Source organism: Pseudonaja textilis, chromosome 3 (genome assembly GCF_049901715.1).
Source record: "Pseudonaja textilis isolate UNSWEBS1 chromosome 3, rPseTex1.2, whole genome shotgun sequence".
Taxonomy (NCBI): domain Eukaryota; kingdom Metazoa; phylum Chordata; class Lepidosauria; order Squamata; family Elapidae; genus Pseudonaja; species Pseudonaja textilis.
Window position 1 is genome coordinate 154,528,818 of NC_141992.1, and position 16,922 is coordinate 154,545,739.

The 16,922-nt window shown below is 38.3% G+C and overlaps 2 protein-coding genes and 1 long non-coding RNA gene across 10 annotated transcripts in view; 2 read left to right on the forward strand and 1 right to left on the reverse strand.

Annotated features, from left to right (window-relative positions):
• RBBP8 (RB binding protein 8, endonuclease) overlaps positions 1–574 on the forward strand; it is a 50,253-nt gene extending 49,679 nt beyond the window's left edge. For all 6 annotated transcript variants that reach the window (XM_087931162.1, XM_087931163.1, XM_087931164.1 and 3 more), the window contains one exon: positions 71–574. In XM_087931162.1, coding sequence (XP_087787288.1) covers positions 71–168 — 98 coding nt within the window. In that variant the 3' untranslated portion in view covers positions 169–574. The remainder of the gene's footprint in view (positions 1–70) is intronic.
• A 5,144-nt stretch (positions 575–5,718) lies between these two features.
• LOC148126365 (uncharacterized) lies at positions 5,719–9,121 on the reverse strand. Of its 2 annotated transcripts, none has more exons than XR_015743181.1 (3): positions 8,953–9,121; positions 7,186–7,265; positions 5,719–6,247 (listed from the first exon to the last, which is right to left on the reverse strand). It is a non-coding gene; the product is annotated as an uncharacterized LOC148126365 (long non-coding RNA). The 2 variants fall into 2 exon arrangements; XR_015743180.1 differs by having other exon boundaries at positions 7,119–7,265.
• CABLES1 (Cdk5 and Abl enzyme substrate 1) overlaps positions 9,121–16,922 on the forward strand; it is a 52,207-nt gene continuing 44,405 nt past the window's right edge. For both annotated transcript variants that reach the window (XM_026699302.2, XM_026699303.2), the window contains exon 1: positions 9,121–10,746. In XM_026699302.2, the coding sequence (XP_026555087.2) occupies positions 9,473–10,746 (1,274 nt within the window). In that variant the 5' untranslated portion in view covers positions 9,121–9,472. The remainder of the gene's footprint in view (positions 10,747–16,922) is intronic.

Sequence of the window (16,922 nt, forward strand, 5' to 3'; positions counted from 1 at the left end):
CTACAATTTAATCATGTGTTTTTTACCAAAACCATAGTGTAAACGTTTGTTGTCTTTTATTTTTTTTTAGGCTATATAAAAGAAGAGTTTGCTCCCTGTCCACGTCCCAAAAGAAGGCAGCCTTATAACGTGATGTTTTCTCCAAAAGGCAAAGAACAAAAAACATAAGTGGGAAATAATTTTTAAAAGTAGCAATATTTGTTTCAATTCATATTTATAACTAGTTGAAAGATAAAGAGACCTTGGAATTAACTTGTTGTATTTGAAAATGATAGCCTTTAAATGCAACTATTTAATGTAAAGAATATATATATTTGTAGATACATTTTTGTATCTTGACTGATTTTGCACCTTGTGTGTATTTCTGATCTTTTGGAGGTCTACATTTAGTTCCCTGCAATTAAGCTTGATATAAGTTAGTATAATTTCTTTGGGCCAAGCGAAGTTGCAACTGCTTATTTCAAGTCTAGAATACTTCCATGAACTTTAGATGGAACCTTGTAGGGTGCTTCTATTTTGCACTTGATAATTTAAATAAAGTGTAACCATTTGTTTTTGGTTTTTTGCAATAATTTTTTGAAAAGGTATAATAAAGTGTACTTTCTTAATTATGACTTTTTACATCAGTTTCATTTATCAAATCTTTTATTCTATGCATACTTGTCTGGAATCTGTTATAGCTTATAGAACTTTTTGGCAAGAACCCTTACGTGTGTGTATGACTGCATGGTGCTCCCAGAATCCTTGCAGTTTCTTTTGATTACTATAGCAATTGCATGTTCGTTCTTGAAACTTTTTTGTTTCTACAGAATTTTTCTTTTTTCAAACGTATTCTACTTTATCATAATTTATTTACTTTGTATCAGCTGTGCTACATGTAAGGAAATTTAGGATGCAAATCACCTTGAAGATTCAATTTTGCAAATGCTAATTTCTAATGGCAAATCCCCCCCCCCCTCAAGTCTTGGCCACAATCTTTACCTATTTTGCCTTAGCAAAGAGTACAGGCAAGTTTCTTGTTGGTACAGCCAAGCTCTTCTCATCTCTATCCAGAATCCCTAACCTGTTTCTTGGATTCATAGGATCCTCTCAGCTTCAAGCTCATTCAGCATCTTCATCTGCTAAGAATCTCCATTACTCTGCCATTTTACCATCAGCACTGATAAACTACAATCTAAAACAAATGCCCCACTTGATCTGTATCAGATCAATGTTCTGTTTAATTCACCATTCTGAGCTTCTACATATTTACTTCTGCCAATATTTGTAGTGTTGAATTCACAAATTAGACCATATATTCCTTTGAACCTCCTTCAGAATTTGTCTATGTTTATGAGAGGGCACATCTTCACATCTGAAGAACTTGGTCTGTTTAGAAACCATAGCAGATGTTAAGTCTATTGACTAGAAGGCAAGATATTTCACATATACCCTTTCAAAAATCTCCTAATCTTCCCATCTCCAGCTTTGGATAGTGGTTTAGTGATTTTTGGTATCATCACCTGCACACAAGAAGATTTTCATAAGTTGTCTTTTGGGCAATTAAAAAGTGAAAATACAAAGGTTGAAATGCATATAATGTCAATTCCTGGCATAGAGATGTGTGACTGAAGAATTGACCCCTTCCTTCCAATCTCAGACATTAAGATTTTTAATTAAACAAAATATAAAATATCTCCCTTTTAATTTAAAGCATTAAAATTCCAAATTTCAACCCCAAAGGAAATAAACACATAACAACTCAGTAGTCAGCCACTTCCAAATCAGTCAAAAACTCCAAAAGAAATAGAAAACTCTGGTTATATCAAAATATGGTACAATATTGAAAATCATATAAAGTGTGTAAATAGAAATAATTCTCGATGTCTAGTCTGATATATAGATCAGGACTGATAAAACTCAATTCTCTAACTGTACAAAGCAATAAAAAGAACCAGTCTGAGTATAGCACAAAACATAAATCAAGAAGGAAGCCCAACATGTTCATCAAAGGGGGAGGCTAGGGATATTACATATCTGGGCAGACAAAGAGAGGCATAACATATCCACAAACTGGAACCGTTAGTGGTCTGAAAGAAACTTCACAATTCCAAAAAAACCCAGTCCAGATTGCATATACCGGTAGTCTTTTGTTATATCAACAAGAAAGATAACATCTACATTCCCATTATACCTCTCAGTGCAAATTTGCCATTTTGTTTAATAAAATTCTATTTAACCATTTCTTCCTTTTATGTTCACGTTTTACCTTTTCACAGGTATAAAATCCTCCATTAGATCTATGTCCCAAAATCAGTTTCCTTATTTCATTTAATGCCTTTTTCCCCGCAATACTTCAATCCTGACTGGAAAGTTGTTCGATTCCTTCAATGTTTGGAAAGCACCTGCTTTCGATCTATATCAGTGTTGCATTATTATTAATACAAATTGATGAAAGAGTTGCATGACAAAATTGCATTAAAATAATATAATACAAACTGATTTAAAACTGAATCTAACATTCTGATGGCATAACCTCTAAAAACAGACTAACAGAAGGTTTAAGAGATAATCAGAGTTGGAAAGGACCTTGTAGGTCATCTAGTCCAACCCCCTGCTCAAGCGGGAGACCCTACACCATTTCTGACAAATGGCAGTCCAGTCTCTTCTTGAAAGTCTTAAGTGATGGTGCTCCCACAACTTCCAAGGGCAAGCTTTTCCATTGGTTGATTGTTCTCACTGTCAGAAAGTTTCTCCTTATTTCCAGGTTAAAAAATCAGTGGATGCTTCCTCTTATTTTTTTTTCTTCTTATTCCACATTTAGCCTGCAAGTCCTTCACTGATTGGGCAATTAGTGGTTCATTAAGCACAGAATACAGATACCATGTGCTCACACCTTGGTATTTAGGGTCACAGTATTTCTATTACTCCTCACTTAAAGAGGAGAAGGAGTCAATTTCACCCTCTGTCCTCATCCAATCTGCCTACTAAATCATTTACAATAGTGTACTGGTAACCTGGACTAAAAAATTGACACCAAGAATTACATAAGAAGCACAGGTGTTTCAGCATTGAAAAGTAAGGTACAAATTAAAGTCTACCTTGATTTTCTTTCCAATATATATAGAGAATCAATTTAAATGTGTATTCTGCATATAAAAATGTCATTTCTTCTCATTCACCATCTTGCTTCTAATGCATACTTAATAGTTTAAGGCAGGATAGTTGTATGACAGCTATTAAATTTTCACTATGAACTGGGAAAGGTATTCTTATTCACAATTTTCTTATTGCCACTGTTCAGTCCAGCAATCCTAATAAAGGAATAGGCAAAAGCACCAGGATGAAAAGAAACATTTAAAAGCTAAACAAACAATAAATCAATTTTAGTTTGAATAAAAATTTGATTTCCTGCATATCATCATCATCATCATAAACATGCATGCTTCCCAACTCTCAATGACTTTGCAGAGGCCACAACAATCTAAGAAATTACAATAAAATCAATAAAAGATAATGAAAAAAGATGGTAAACATGACAGACCAGATGGAACGAAGAGAGCGAATTCTCTCTTGCTAAAAATCTGGGTCTTTGTGGATCTTCTAAGTAGCAACACAGGGGGCTACTCAGATTTTGGGGAAAAACTAGTTCCAGAAGGCAAGTGTTGCTACAGAAAAAATATATTTCTGAAGTGCCAATAAATGATATCAAAGGGTCAATCCTGCAGGATCAAATTGGCCAGACAGATGATGCTATTGGAGACTGGTAGTGTCTAAATTTGTGCAGCTTGGTTATAGTCGTGAAGAGCACATTCTTGGGCAACTTGAAAGAACAGATTAAGAATATACTATCATGGAGAAAATCTTTCTATATGGTTGCTAGGAGTCGAAAACAACCTGATAGCACATAATTAGCCTTAGTTTATAGCAGCTAAAACAGAAGCTGAGCTCTCACAACATTAGCTAAAAGATGGTTTATTTATACACTACTGAAACTCATGTCTGTAACTTTTAAATGGGTGAAACATAGGGCAACAATTTTGGAACCAAAGTACCTCAAATGGGCTAATTTATAGAATGCATCCAAAGTCTGGAAGTCATAACTTCCATGGAATTGAAATTTGGCAAATTTTATAAATCATTTTATGACATAAAAATTATAATAAAACATCTTAGGACACAATACAAAATGTCATAAAACATGAGCTGTTTTCAAAGTAGATGCATCTCTGAATCTCTCCCTCCCACTCTTTCCAATGATGACGGTATAGTCGAAGTTCTTCCATTGTTGAAGAAACTGAGGAATCCGCTAAGGAAATATCTTTGAAACAATGACCCAATGGATCACAGGTTGCCTAGTTTGCTAATATAATCACAGGGTATGACTCACTACAAATAGTATTTCCTGGCTGCTTATATGCTATGAAAACCAGTGTAGTATAGAAGTCAAGGTGTTGGGAGTAAGGAGATTCACAACTCCAGATCATTAGTTATGAAACTCACTGGATAATTCAATCTCTAAGCCCAAACTATCTTATGGGATAATAATGAAATAAAAATGGAACGGTTTTATCTCTTCTGAAGGAAAGAAGGGATATAATTTTTTTAAAATAATGGTTTAGTATGATGTCTGCTTCAGGGCAAGTTGCAGAATCAAGAAACTGAAATCCAGTACTGATACCTGTAATGTTCTGGGCTGTCAGAATATGTCTTGCTAATTGTAGATCAATTCTGCCTGAAGTATAAATTAGAATAAAATAAACAATTTAAAAGAAGTGTGGATGTGACAAGCCACAGCCAGTTTTGTAGGATTCTATGGGTGGTTTAGCAACTAGTTAATTAGCTGACTGAGCTTATAATCTTTCTTGTTCAGCAACTATTCAAAGTTATGACATTGCTGAACAAGAAGGCTTAATATCAGTCCTTGTTGTTGTGGAAGTGGTTCATAGGACACACTCCCTGCAGTCATGTGATCTGTTCCTTGGCAACCAGCTTGCAATTATGTTAGAGGATCCCATGGTCACATGATCACTATTTCTGATGTTTAGTGTCGCCTTCTGAGAAGCAAAATGAATAGGAAGTCACAAATGGCAATCACGTCATAAATATGCCAAACTTCTGAATTTTGTTTCCATTGTAACATCGAACTGTTGTAAGTCAAGGACTACCTGTATAAATGGCTAAAATGGTGGCATACTTAGTTTTATGTTTATGTTTGCTAACAGAACTTGATAATTTAATTTCTTTTGTAAGAATATGGAGTTTGATGTTAATGTTTAGCTGATGTAGAAGAAAATTGACAATAATTTTAATAACTGTCTTGTAGGGTAAGCTTTCTATAATTATTTTCATTGTGCCTAATGTAATAGAAAAATCTGTCCTCCAAAGAACAATAAGGCATTCATTCAGTAGTATGTTCTATACAGAGTATTTTTGTCCAAGGTTTCATCAGTTATTTATGTAAGATTTGGATGATGCAACAGGGAGTGTGTATATGAGTGCAGTTCTTTAAAGGCAGACTGCAACCTTGAAGAACAACTATCTTACATGAGCTGTCATGATGACATTTCTAGTTTTGTCATGAAGATTTTTGATATATTTCATACATAATAAGTTGATACATTTCATGCATAAAATAGAAAAACTTTCTAATGATAAGATCTTATAACAGTGGAAGAGCAGCTTGGTTGATAATTGTCCTGCTCCTGGTTCCAATTAAACACTCACTCAAACAGCTGCTATAGGAAATAGTAGTTTACTCAAGGCCCAAAAATAACAGCAGATAACGAATAGAGAATCTCTGAAAAAAGATTCTTTAACGGCAGCACACAGAGAATCCAAATCCAGTCCAGAGATCCAAGATCAAGGTCAGAATTTCATGAGCAGAATTTACATACAAGTATCACCCAAAAAGCTAAAGGTTAGATAGTTGCTTCCAAGGGCTGCCTCTAAACAAGAGATGCATTTGGTGCTTGTCAAGGAACTTCATAGAAAAGTCTGTTCCATTTCCTTCTGCTTGCTGGTTGTGGGGGCTGATAGACCTTATAGCGTCACCCTCACCTGACTTCTCCAGCTACTCAGATAGTGTCTTTATTTGATTTGTCTCATATGATTGAATTTGTATCTCCTGAGGTCGACATTCCACAAGTCCTGTTGGAACAGCTTCTTCACATTCAGTCACTGTCTGTTTCCTAGGTCATGACAATATAAATGGGGCTGCTATATGAGATTTCATCCCACCAGTCCTTAATTGCATTGGCGCCTAGAGCTAAAGGCAAAATTCAAAACTTAAGTCTCAAAGACTTAAAATCTCCCATAAACATCACTGTTGATCTTTTGGATTAATTTCATCAGCTTAGCCCTACACAGGATTCTTTTCATGGAGTCAACTCATAGTAGAGTTACTGCTATCCCTGCTGTGTCTGTCCGTCTGGGCTTCCTGCCCCCTCCCCATTTGTGGAATTATCTTCCTGAATAAGAATGGCTGCCTCTGATTCCATTTATACTCATGCAATAGATTGCGGTTATTCATCCAGATACATTCTAGATAAAATAACCACAGCTGTTTTTAATGGGCTTTACATTTGTTTACAGTTGCAATGTATGGCTGTGAAAGCTGGACCATAAGAAAGGCTAAGCGCCTAAGAATTGAGGCCTTTGAACTCCTGCGAGTCTCTTGGACTGCAAGGTGATCAAACCGGTCAGTCCTAAAGAAGATCAACCCTGACTGCTCTTTAGAAGGCCAGAACCTGAAGGTGAAACTCAAATACTTTGGCCACCTAATGTGAAGGAAGGACTGTCTTATTGGAGAAGAGCCTAATGCTGGGAAAAATTGAGCGCCAAAAAAGAAGGGGATGACAGAGAATGAGGTGGCTGGATAGAGTCATTGAAGCAGCTGGCGTGAGCTTAAATGGACTCCGGAAGATGGTAGAGGACAGGAAGGCCTGGAGAACGTTGTCCATGGGGTTGCGATGGGTTGGACACGACTCTGTAACTAACAACAACAACAACCCATTTAAAGAAATAATGAGAGTATTTAAGTATTTCCTTATGGTTATTGTTAACCCCCGTCAGTGAAGTTTATAAAGGTAATTCAAAGGCTTCTTTGCAGCTTTGCAAATGAAAAATCATGTACTTACGAGCTAGTACCATTTATGCGATGAAATAATTTTCTCCTACTCATTTTTGGATAGAAAGCTGTCTTACCCTGAAATAGAAGAGCTGTATTTAGATCAAGACCATTTACTGATTGTTAGCATCTCTCCACCTTTTCCACAAAGCTTTTTCTGGAGAAAAAAAGATTGAATGTGATCAACTATGGAATTTTAATGATCAAAGACAGGCATCTAAAGCAGGCGTCTCCAATCTTGGCAGACTTCAACTCCCAGAACTCTACCAGGCTTAAAGTTGCCAAGGTTAGAGACCCCTGATCTAAAGAGTTCTTTCTTTTTCAGAGTCAATAGGTTCTATGTATATCTTCTTTCTTAACAATTTTAGTATTATATTTACTCAGACTTCCTTGCATATTAAGATTTTAGAGCAGCTCAGTTATTAGCTTCATTATTAACCCGAAGCATTATTTTGAATTTCCTAGACAGATATGACACGTAAATGAATAATTTTAAATATGCCAGTTGAGCTGCAGATGCATATTATTTTGCTCCTAAGACCACACTATGGAGATGTTATTTCTGATTAAAAAGATTATCATTTGTCAGAATACAAATATGTATTATAATCATGAATATTAAGTATATGCATTTTTATCCAAAAGATATTGTGAAATCATCAAAAACATTAGAAGTGTGGCAAAGCAACAGCAAAGGCTTAACTATTAAGTTCACAAATCATTTCAGGTAGCTATTATTGCTGTTCAGACTCAGCTAGAAACAGTTATAGCTGTGGACTGTTGTGATGGCAACAGAAGCATTTTGGAGAAGTGAGAAACTAATGGACACAAAGCCTGTGGTTATGATGACATGTGGATGAGGAGAATGTACAAAGTCTTATTAGCAATCAGTAGCTTTATAATAGCTTGTTATCTGAGAGTAAGAATCCATGATCAGCACAAGGCAAAATCAGTCATTTCTCACGAACTGAATCAGTTTTACCATTTGATTTTATACAGCAGAAATGTTTTTTAAAAGACTGGAGGTCAAAGTATAGATAGTTTTTTTTATGTATGCTAAACACCAAACGCTCACCCTAGATATCTTGAATGTGCAATAGCACAGTATGCATTTTTGTTTAGAACTTAATTCATTACCTAAAAAGCTATCTGCTGGAGTGTGTAGGAGGCAGAAGAGAAGCAAGTGGGAATTTGTAAAGCACACAATAAGCTACCACACATGTGCAGTTTGCCTAGAACTGCCAACACCCTCCCTCAGTCTGAAAGAAATTGAAACATGATTGGTGAGGATGTAAGACAAGTGAAATAAATATTTTATATCGTGAGTTGGTTCTTTTATAACGGACTTAGCATTACATCACCACGTATTCTCTTAACCATGCAATAATTTGCCATGTATACCAAAGGCCCGTAATGATAAAGGCATCAAGTGATATCTCTATGATCATCTTTTCAAGAGGAATCCACATGCCCTACAAGAAAGTATATGAAGCAGTCTTAGTGAGTCAGATGGCTGGTCTCATTTCCTACCTGCAAAACATATGACTTTCTTATTTGCTAAATCAGTATAATGATTGGAAAACAAAAGGGTCAATGTTGGATTTTTCTAACTGCATATAATACATTATACACCTCATTGATACAACTAGGAGGAAATGCTTGCAAAATAATTTGCTCATTTTCTATTTGAAAATTGTGTTCACTTTTCCTATTTATAAAATGCAAATACAAGGTGTCTTATTACTCTATGGCAGTTGCATTTCTGGAAATTATTTTGAAGTGTTCTATGCTTAAGACTAATTTGTTCTACACATTTAATATAACTGGAGGGAAATCAAACTCACAAGTATTCAGAAGTGTTCCATCCTTTTGATCCAAGCCACTTTCCCTGCATGGGTGCCCTTCATCTGGATTGGCCTTGAAGTTCCCATAATTTCCAGGAACTAATTGCTATCAGTTTAAGTCCAACACAATTGAAGGGCTCACAGAGAAACCAGAGTGCATCTGGAGTCTTTAATGGACATATTTTATTCTAAAGATATCCCTCACGAATAACAAGGAAAATAATTTCAAAACCGGGGGTGGGGTGCAGGGAGAACTTCAGTCAGCCTGGTTTCATGGTGAAATCGGGAGTGGAAGACACGTTTAACTGGCTCAGACGGGAAAAAGTAAAACGCGTTATGTTCACAATGACCTGGAAGGTCACAGTTGTTAAATACCGACCAAGAACCAGAATGGGATCCACCAATTTTTAGATCCCATCAACTTATAGGAGCTGGCCCAATTTATGTAAACGCCTCACGACCATGTGCTGTGCAACACAAGCGGAACTCCACTTTCCTCGCTTCCCCTCCCACTAAGCAGATGCGGGGAGGGGTGGGAGTAAAAGGAAGAAAAAACACTGGACGAGCTTCCTTAAACCTAGTTTCCTCCTCTTCTTCCTCCTCCTCCTCTCCCTCCCCCACCATTTCTCCTTCCTCCTCCCTCTTTATCCTCCTCCTCCTCCTCCTGGCCCGAGCTTTTGTTTTTCTTCCCAGCTATTTCCCACACGTGATTGCCGTGTTTTTGCGCCGAGCGCTCGGCGGGCCGAGTGCACCTATAAATGCTAATAACTTTGGCCAAGGAAAGAAGAAAGGCAGGAGCCAGAGGAGGGGAGGAAAGGAAGGGGAGAGGTGGGGGTGCATAACTCGGGCGCTCTATCCATGCAGGCAGCCGGGAGGGAGGGGGAAGACATGCCATGCAAGCCAAAAGTCCCCTGCTTCGAGCGGCTGGCGCTCCCTCGCCTCGCCCCAGCTTGCTGCTAACCCTCCGCTCGCCGCCGGGGAGGTCGCGCCTGCCGCTCGAAGTCTCATTCTTGGCCGCTCCGAGGGAGGGACAGAGGGTGGACGGGCGGGCGAGCGAGCGCCACAGACAATGGCGGCGGCAGCGGCGGCGGCTCCTCCTGCCGCCGCCGCCGCCGCCACCACCTCCACCAGCAGCAGCAGCAGCCCCGGCGGTGCCAGCAGCGGCGACGGCAGCACATTCCACCAGCAGCTGGAGCCCTGTTTAAGGAAGCCGCCGCGCATGGACCCGCGGCGGAGGCAGGCTGCTCTCTCCTTCCTAACGAATATCTCACTGGACGGGCGGCCGGTGTTGCAGGGCGAGGAGGGCGGCGAGGAGAGCGACGTCGGCGCGGCAGCCGCTGCAAAGACTGCTTCTGCTGCAGCCTGCGGTATCAGAAGCAGCAGCAGCAGCACCACCACCACCACCACTCGGATTCGTCGGGGCAACCTGACCGCTTTCCAGCCGCCCGCCCCGCAGCAGTTCGGAGCTTATGCTAGCGCCTGTGGTGGCAGCGGCAGCGGCAGCAACGTCAAGCTCATGAGCCCCCTGGGAGCGGCTGGCCAGCCGCAGCAGGGCGAAGACGACGAGCCGGAGGAGGACGAGGACGAAGATGCCTTTGCTAGCGTGCAGGTGCCCATCGCCGCCGCCGCCGCCGCCCTCCCGGGCTCCTCTGGAACTCCGTGTGCAAGGGGTCGCCTCAACTCTTTCACTCAGGGAATCCTGCCGGTCTCCTTCGCCAGAACCGCCCCACAGAACTATTGCTGCCTCGAGCAAGGCCCGGTGGGCGCCAGCGCTTTTGAGCTGCAGAGGTCCAGGTAAGTGGCATCCAGAAGGGCCTCGAATGCGTGTGGGTGTCTACTTTTCTTCAAGAGGGGGGGGGGGAACACACAAAAGAAAACAAACCAGGTTTAAATCTAACCTTGAAGCTCTTTTGGTAATGTCTGAGATATGGAGACTTGAGTTTTGTGTCAATCTGCACATGCTCAAGGGTATACCTCTCTTTAAGAATATTTAAGGTGTTCCAGGGCTGATAACAGTTAAGCGCTATAGCCAGTTCTCAATTTTGACCGGTTATGTATTTATTACTGCAATTTATATGCCACTTAATTCCAAAAAGGCTTTGAACAACCGCCATGAGAATTGACAGGGTTTGAGGCGTCTCCAAATTGTTTCCACTTAGTCTCCATGTGTGTGTACGGGTAGAGGAGTCAAATTTAACACGGTGAGAAATAAATATGTTCTTCCTGTTCAGAGAAATTTATGTACTTTGAGGCTTTAACATTTAGCAAAAGGGATTTGAACTGAACAATGAAAATGTGGTGAAAGGGGGTCATATGCAAATATCATGTAAGGGGATTAGGTGTTCCAATGCATTGACACTTTTGCACTTATTTGATTTTTCCACCAGTACATATCTGTAAGTTAAATCAGAAGTCTAATGCAATATCCTTGTCCACAGGTGACTTGTTGCACCTGTCTGGGCTCAAGCTAAAATGAGTAGGGGTTGGTTAGTAGCTGGATGAGAGATTTAAGAAATCTCAAAAGGTAAAAAACAAACTAAGGAGTTAGAACACCTTAGAAGAACGCAGTGGCAACCCCTTCTGTACTGTAACCAAGAGGATTGCAGTCTCTGTTCATAACTAAGATGCGTATGATGAATTTCAGTAGTGTTTTGAAGACAACTAACCAAATCTTGGCACTAGTCTTGAAATCAGGACTTATGTCATTTTCTTATTGTGAAAGTTTGGGGCAATAATTTCTAAACCTGCTTTTTAGGGTAATGGAGAGGTCGCTTTTTCCCAATTGCATTTCAGCCTCTGAAATTACTACTCGGTACAGATAATCCTTCACATATAATAGTTGAACCCAAAATTTCTGTTACTAAGCAAGGCAATTAAGTGTGTTGTGCCCCATTTTGTAACCTTTTTGCCACAATTGTTTAGCAAATCACTGCAGTTGTTAAGTGAATCGTGCAGTTGTTAAGCAAATCTGCGTTTCTCCCTTTGGTTTTGCTTGTTGGAAGCCAGTTGGGAAAGTTACAAATGGCGATCACATGACCCACGCCCCCCAACAGTGCAACTGTCATAAATACCTGAATTTTGATCAACTGACCATAAGGTCATAAGTGAAAAATACTCATAACTCTTTTTTTTTCAGTGCTGCTGTAACATCAGGGGTCATAGGTCACTAAACAAAAGTTTGTAAGTCAAAGACTACCTGCAACATTTAGAATAGCACTTAAATGTTATCAATACTGATTACATACAGTAATCAAACTATCCAATAAAATGTAAAGCTATTGCTGCACCTTGATCAGTTCATCCTTTTCTGTTCTAGTTGTTAAGTTTAATGACAAATCGTACTTCTGTGAGGGAAGAAATCAGGCTGCTCAACTCTTATTGATGCAAAGAAGTAGCTAGGAAAATTTCATTTACTCTTCCCCTTCCCTTTTCTCTTTGAATGCTACTTGTAAACTGCCATAGTGGGTTTAGCATGTTACATGGGGGGGGGGGGTGTCAGTAATTTTCATTTTTAATGGCATCATTTCATGAAATCATATAGCAAAATTAATGAGAAGCAAATCTCCATTACCTTTCTGAAGTTCAAACTGGTAGACTGCCAATTAAAATAACAGTCATATCTAATCTTGCATGTTTTGGGGGAGTGTTGATCCTAGTATTTGAAATCTTAATCCCTTCATTTATTCTCTGCTGTTATCATGCATTATTTATGAGTGGATGCATCACCCGATCACTTGCACTCTGTTGTTTTTAGCATTGATCTTTATTTAATGGGAAGCTGCTACAGCCGATTTGTTTAAAGCAGTGTTTCTCAACCATGATGGCTGGGGAATTCTGGGAGTTGAAGTCCACATTTCTGCCACAGTTGAGAATCCTGATTTAAACAGAAAACGTTCTATTTATCTTGGAAGCTAGGCTGGGATGGCCCTGATTGTCTTGATCAAGGACCATTTGGGAATTCTAAGCCTGTTAGCTGGACAAGGGAATCAAGAAAAAAAACTTCAGAAGATTGAGTAAACTTGGAAGTGGAAATGGAACAATGTGAAGAAACTTACACAAATGCCATGTCCAAGAGCTGAATTTATTCAAAGCATCTTTATCTTAACCTGTTTTAAAACATTAAAGAAAGTCTTCTAAGCAGTGATCAGTGAATTAAGTAAGAGCAACAACCTGTAAGTCTTTCCCCCTAACTGCTTTAAACTTGATTTAGATCTTAACAAAAATAATTAGCAGAAGACAAGCATTTGGTTGCTGCAGTTGAAACCTCAGGTTTGTATCTGCCCCAGGATATTAAGTAGTCTTGTTGATCTGCTTAGGATAAAAAGAGTGCATGACAGAATCAAGATATATGTTTATAAAGGTAAATGTGTATTTATTTGCTACAATGTGTGATTGCTTGGATAAGAATTTATACATTTATATTAGGTTTCTCTCCTTTTTTCCGTCCCTGTTTGCCAGTGTTAACTTCTGATGGCTGCCCAGACAAGTAACTGCAATTTTCTTGGCAACGTTTTTAGGAATTGGTTTGCCATTGCTACTATTCCCTTGCCACTACACCAAACTGACTCTTTCTCCCATGGAAAAACATAATTTATTGATGGGAAAATATATCCATGTAAATAATACTACTTCTAAAGGAAAAACATGGGTTTAAAAAACAGGATTAGACATTATTGCCCCAAACTTTCACGGTTGTGACCAGATTCTAGGGGCAAGGCAGTTATTATAATATATGAGTGGTAGGCTATGGGCTGCACAGCATGAAAAAAGTTTAATAAATGTATTGGTTAATGTGAAATAATTGTTATCACAATAATTTTCATCTTTCTTTCAAGAATATAGCATTTACAACAAAACCCCTCTAAGATGAAAGAGAAAGCATGGGATAGTCTTCACCCACCAAAATCATGTTAATAATAGCACATAAGTTTAATTTCCCTAGTCCAAATTTAACATTTATTTGTTATATCCTACTGTTTCCATATTACCAATTCTATCTTGTTTTTCTTTATTTGAAGCATGTCTTTTGGAGCTTAAAGGCTTTAATTATCTCATCCTTTTTCAAACAAAATAGAGCTAAATTCATGCTCATACCAAATTAAAATAAGATTGAATAATTTTTGCTTCATTGTGTTTTGGAACCGAGCCATTGTTTTGGAAAACAAGGTGTATATACTAATGCATAATATGGTTTATTTGTTGGGTATAACATGTTTCGTCAAAACAAGCATTGCATCTTCTTAATCTGGATTTAGCATGTTGTGTAAAGACAGCTAATAAGTCCTTCCAGATTTATTTTGTATATTTATAATAAGGCCCTGGCAGTCATTTGGCATTTAGTTTAAAGCCTTGATAATGATTTTATTTATTACTTAAAAGATTCATATTCTCTCCTTGTATGAAATAATCCTCTGGGTTTACCCAGAGATAAACCTTGTACCATTTACCTTGTACCTTTACCATTATACAATGGGTGCAATTCACTATTATATGCTGTATTTTCTCTGCTTCGAATATTTAATTTGAGTCTAGTTTAAGTGTGCTGTTTTAACTTATGCATAGTGATATTATGTGACAAGCCAATGTATACTTTACCATTAGTTGCTTGCCAAAGATAAAACATTTCCACTGATGGGAAATTGTGATCCAAGATAAGTGAAAAGCACCAGATGAGAGGAAGCAGAATCATGGTGACATCTCACTATAAAGCTCATCCATCCATTCATCCTTCACTAGCTTTGCAGAAATCGCAGTATATGTGTCTTTTGAATGTTTAATTAATTGAATCCTACTTCCTCTAGTTATTTTAACTGTATCATTATGATTCTAATTAATTTTATGGAAATATACCATAGAAATAAGCAATTTTTGCCCTTTGAACTACATGATCAACTGAATTAAATGTCAGGTGTTTTCCCTTCTGTAAAATATACTACATCAATTAAATGTGAAATAGTATTCAAATTATTAATCCAATGACAGACAGAATATAAAACTCATATATAAATGAGATTTTCTCCATCTCAGTTCTCCTGGGAATTTTCCATGATGCTAAGAAATGGTGTTACATATTTTTCAACAAATGCCAAACCATATTTTAAAACTATTATATTTTCTTTGCTAGTCTAGTCATTATAAGGGGGAATTTATGAGTTTCATGTCCACATTATATCATTGCCATTATATTCATTTTTCTGGTAGTATCTATTTTACATCCAAATAAGTAGTAGTGTATGTTTTTACAAATTATCTGCTAAATACTAGTTGCAGTAACATAAAATGTACAATTTGACTTGTGAAATCTGGAGGACAACATGTTCTTTTTTAGTGTCTTTATATGCATCATTTTCACTCTACTTTTCAAAGTAAAGAAACTGAAATGAGCCTTAAGAGTAAGAAACTTGAATGCGGTATCTGTGGAAGTTATCTTCTTTGCATCTAATCTTTATTTATTTTCCATGCAGTGTGATGTCATTTTGTGCTGTTTTATTTATGAGCTATCTCATTTTGGTAATAATATACTTGCTGCATTTACTATGATATAATTTCTGACCAAATATGGTTAGAATTCAGCTTCAAAGCATTTTTCCAAAATGAAAAAAAGGATACAATTTAATTATTACTTCACATGAATCTTCCACATTTCTGATTACATATAGAAGAAATTAATTGAATATAGAACAGCTTCTCCACCTGGAAAAAGCCTTCTGGTATAACCAGTTATGCCAGTAGAAAGTAGAAATGATGTATTTGTTTATTTTGGCTACTGCATGTTTTCATGTGATATACTTTGAAACTATGGAATAGTTTGTAGATTATAAATTATAGATTGCATAATTTATGTTTGTATGGTATACACATACACCGTACATACCGGTACGTACATACAGACTTATAGATTAGGAACTACTGTTGACTTGAGTGTCTTGTAGTTTCGTTTGTTCAACCAAATTCCAATACATGCAGGGCACAATTCCCTAAAACTAAATGATATGCCCAGTGGTGGGATTCAAATTATTTTACGTGTGCCTCCTCCATTTTTTGCCTTCCTGGGCCTCAGCATGGGGAATCCTGGCACAGCTGATTGTATGAACAGCTGATTGTTGGGGGAGAAAAAAGAGAAATACCTTAAGGGGTGAGCGTCGGGTGGGCGGGGTGACCGAGCATTGGTTGGGCAGGGCAAGTGGGCCAGCAGTGACCGGGTGACCAGGTCAGGGGGCATGGCCAGCCACAACTTAATACCGGTTCGGCCACCCCAAATCCTTGCTACTGGTTTGCTTGAACTGGTGCGAACTGGCTGAATACCACCACTGATGTGGCCTGATTTATTATTTGGTAACTTGATGTAATTATTTTTTGAAGTCTTATCAATGAAGCTGTACTGTATTTGAAGAAACTTAAAAGTAAGTACAACTTTGTCTCTGATTATTAATGTGATTTCAGAAACTTGTTTATCTGCTGCATTTGTTATATTGATCAGATTTGATCAGGGATTTGTGTAGATCACTACTTGCAGATATTGCATAAGGCACCATCTTAGAAGAGACAATGATGTATGAGAGAGATTGGAGAATCCTGTTTTTTGCGGGGTCCGCAGTTTTGCATTCTCCTCCATGCTGTATCGAGAGCCCAGGATGGGTTGACTCCTTTCTATGACATCATTTAGCTGAGTCTGTACTAAGATATAAAAGCCAGCCCCCAGGAGAGACCCCAGCTTTTGACTCAGCTTCTTTCAGTCAGTAGCTGTGTCTCTGAAAGCATTCTGTTAGATAGCACTCACCAGTGATCTTCAGTACTTTTTCCTCGCTTCAAGCAGCTCCCAGGGCAGCTGCTCTTTCAGGAGAGCAGGGCTCTCCTGCAACGTTGGGAGCAGCATTACCAGAGCTCTGTGCAGGCAAGCTGGGCAGCGTCTGCAGACCTCCCCCACACCTCCAGTTTTGAGCGATCGTAAAAATGATCAGCAAACTGAT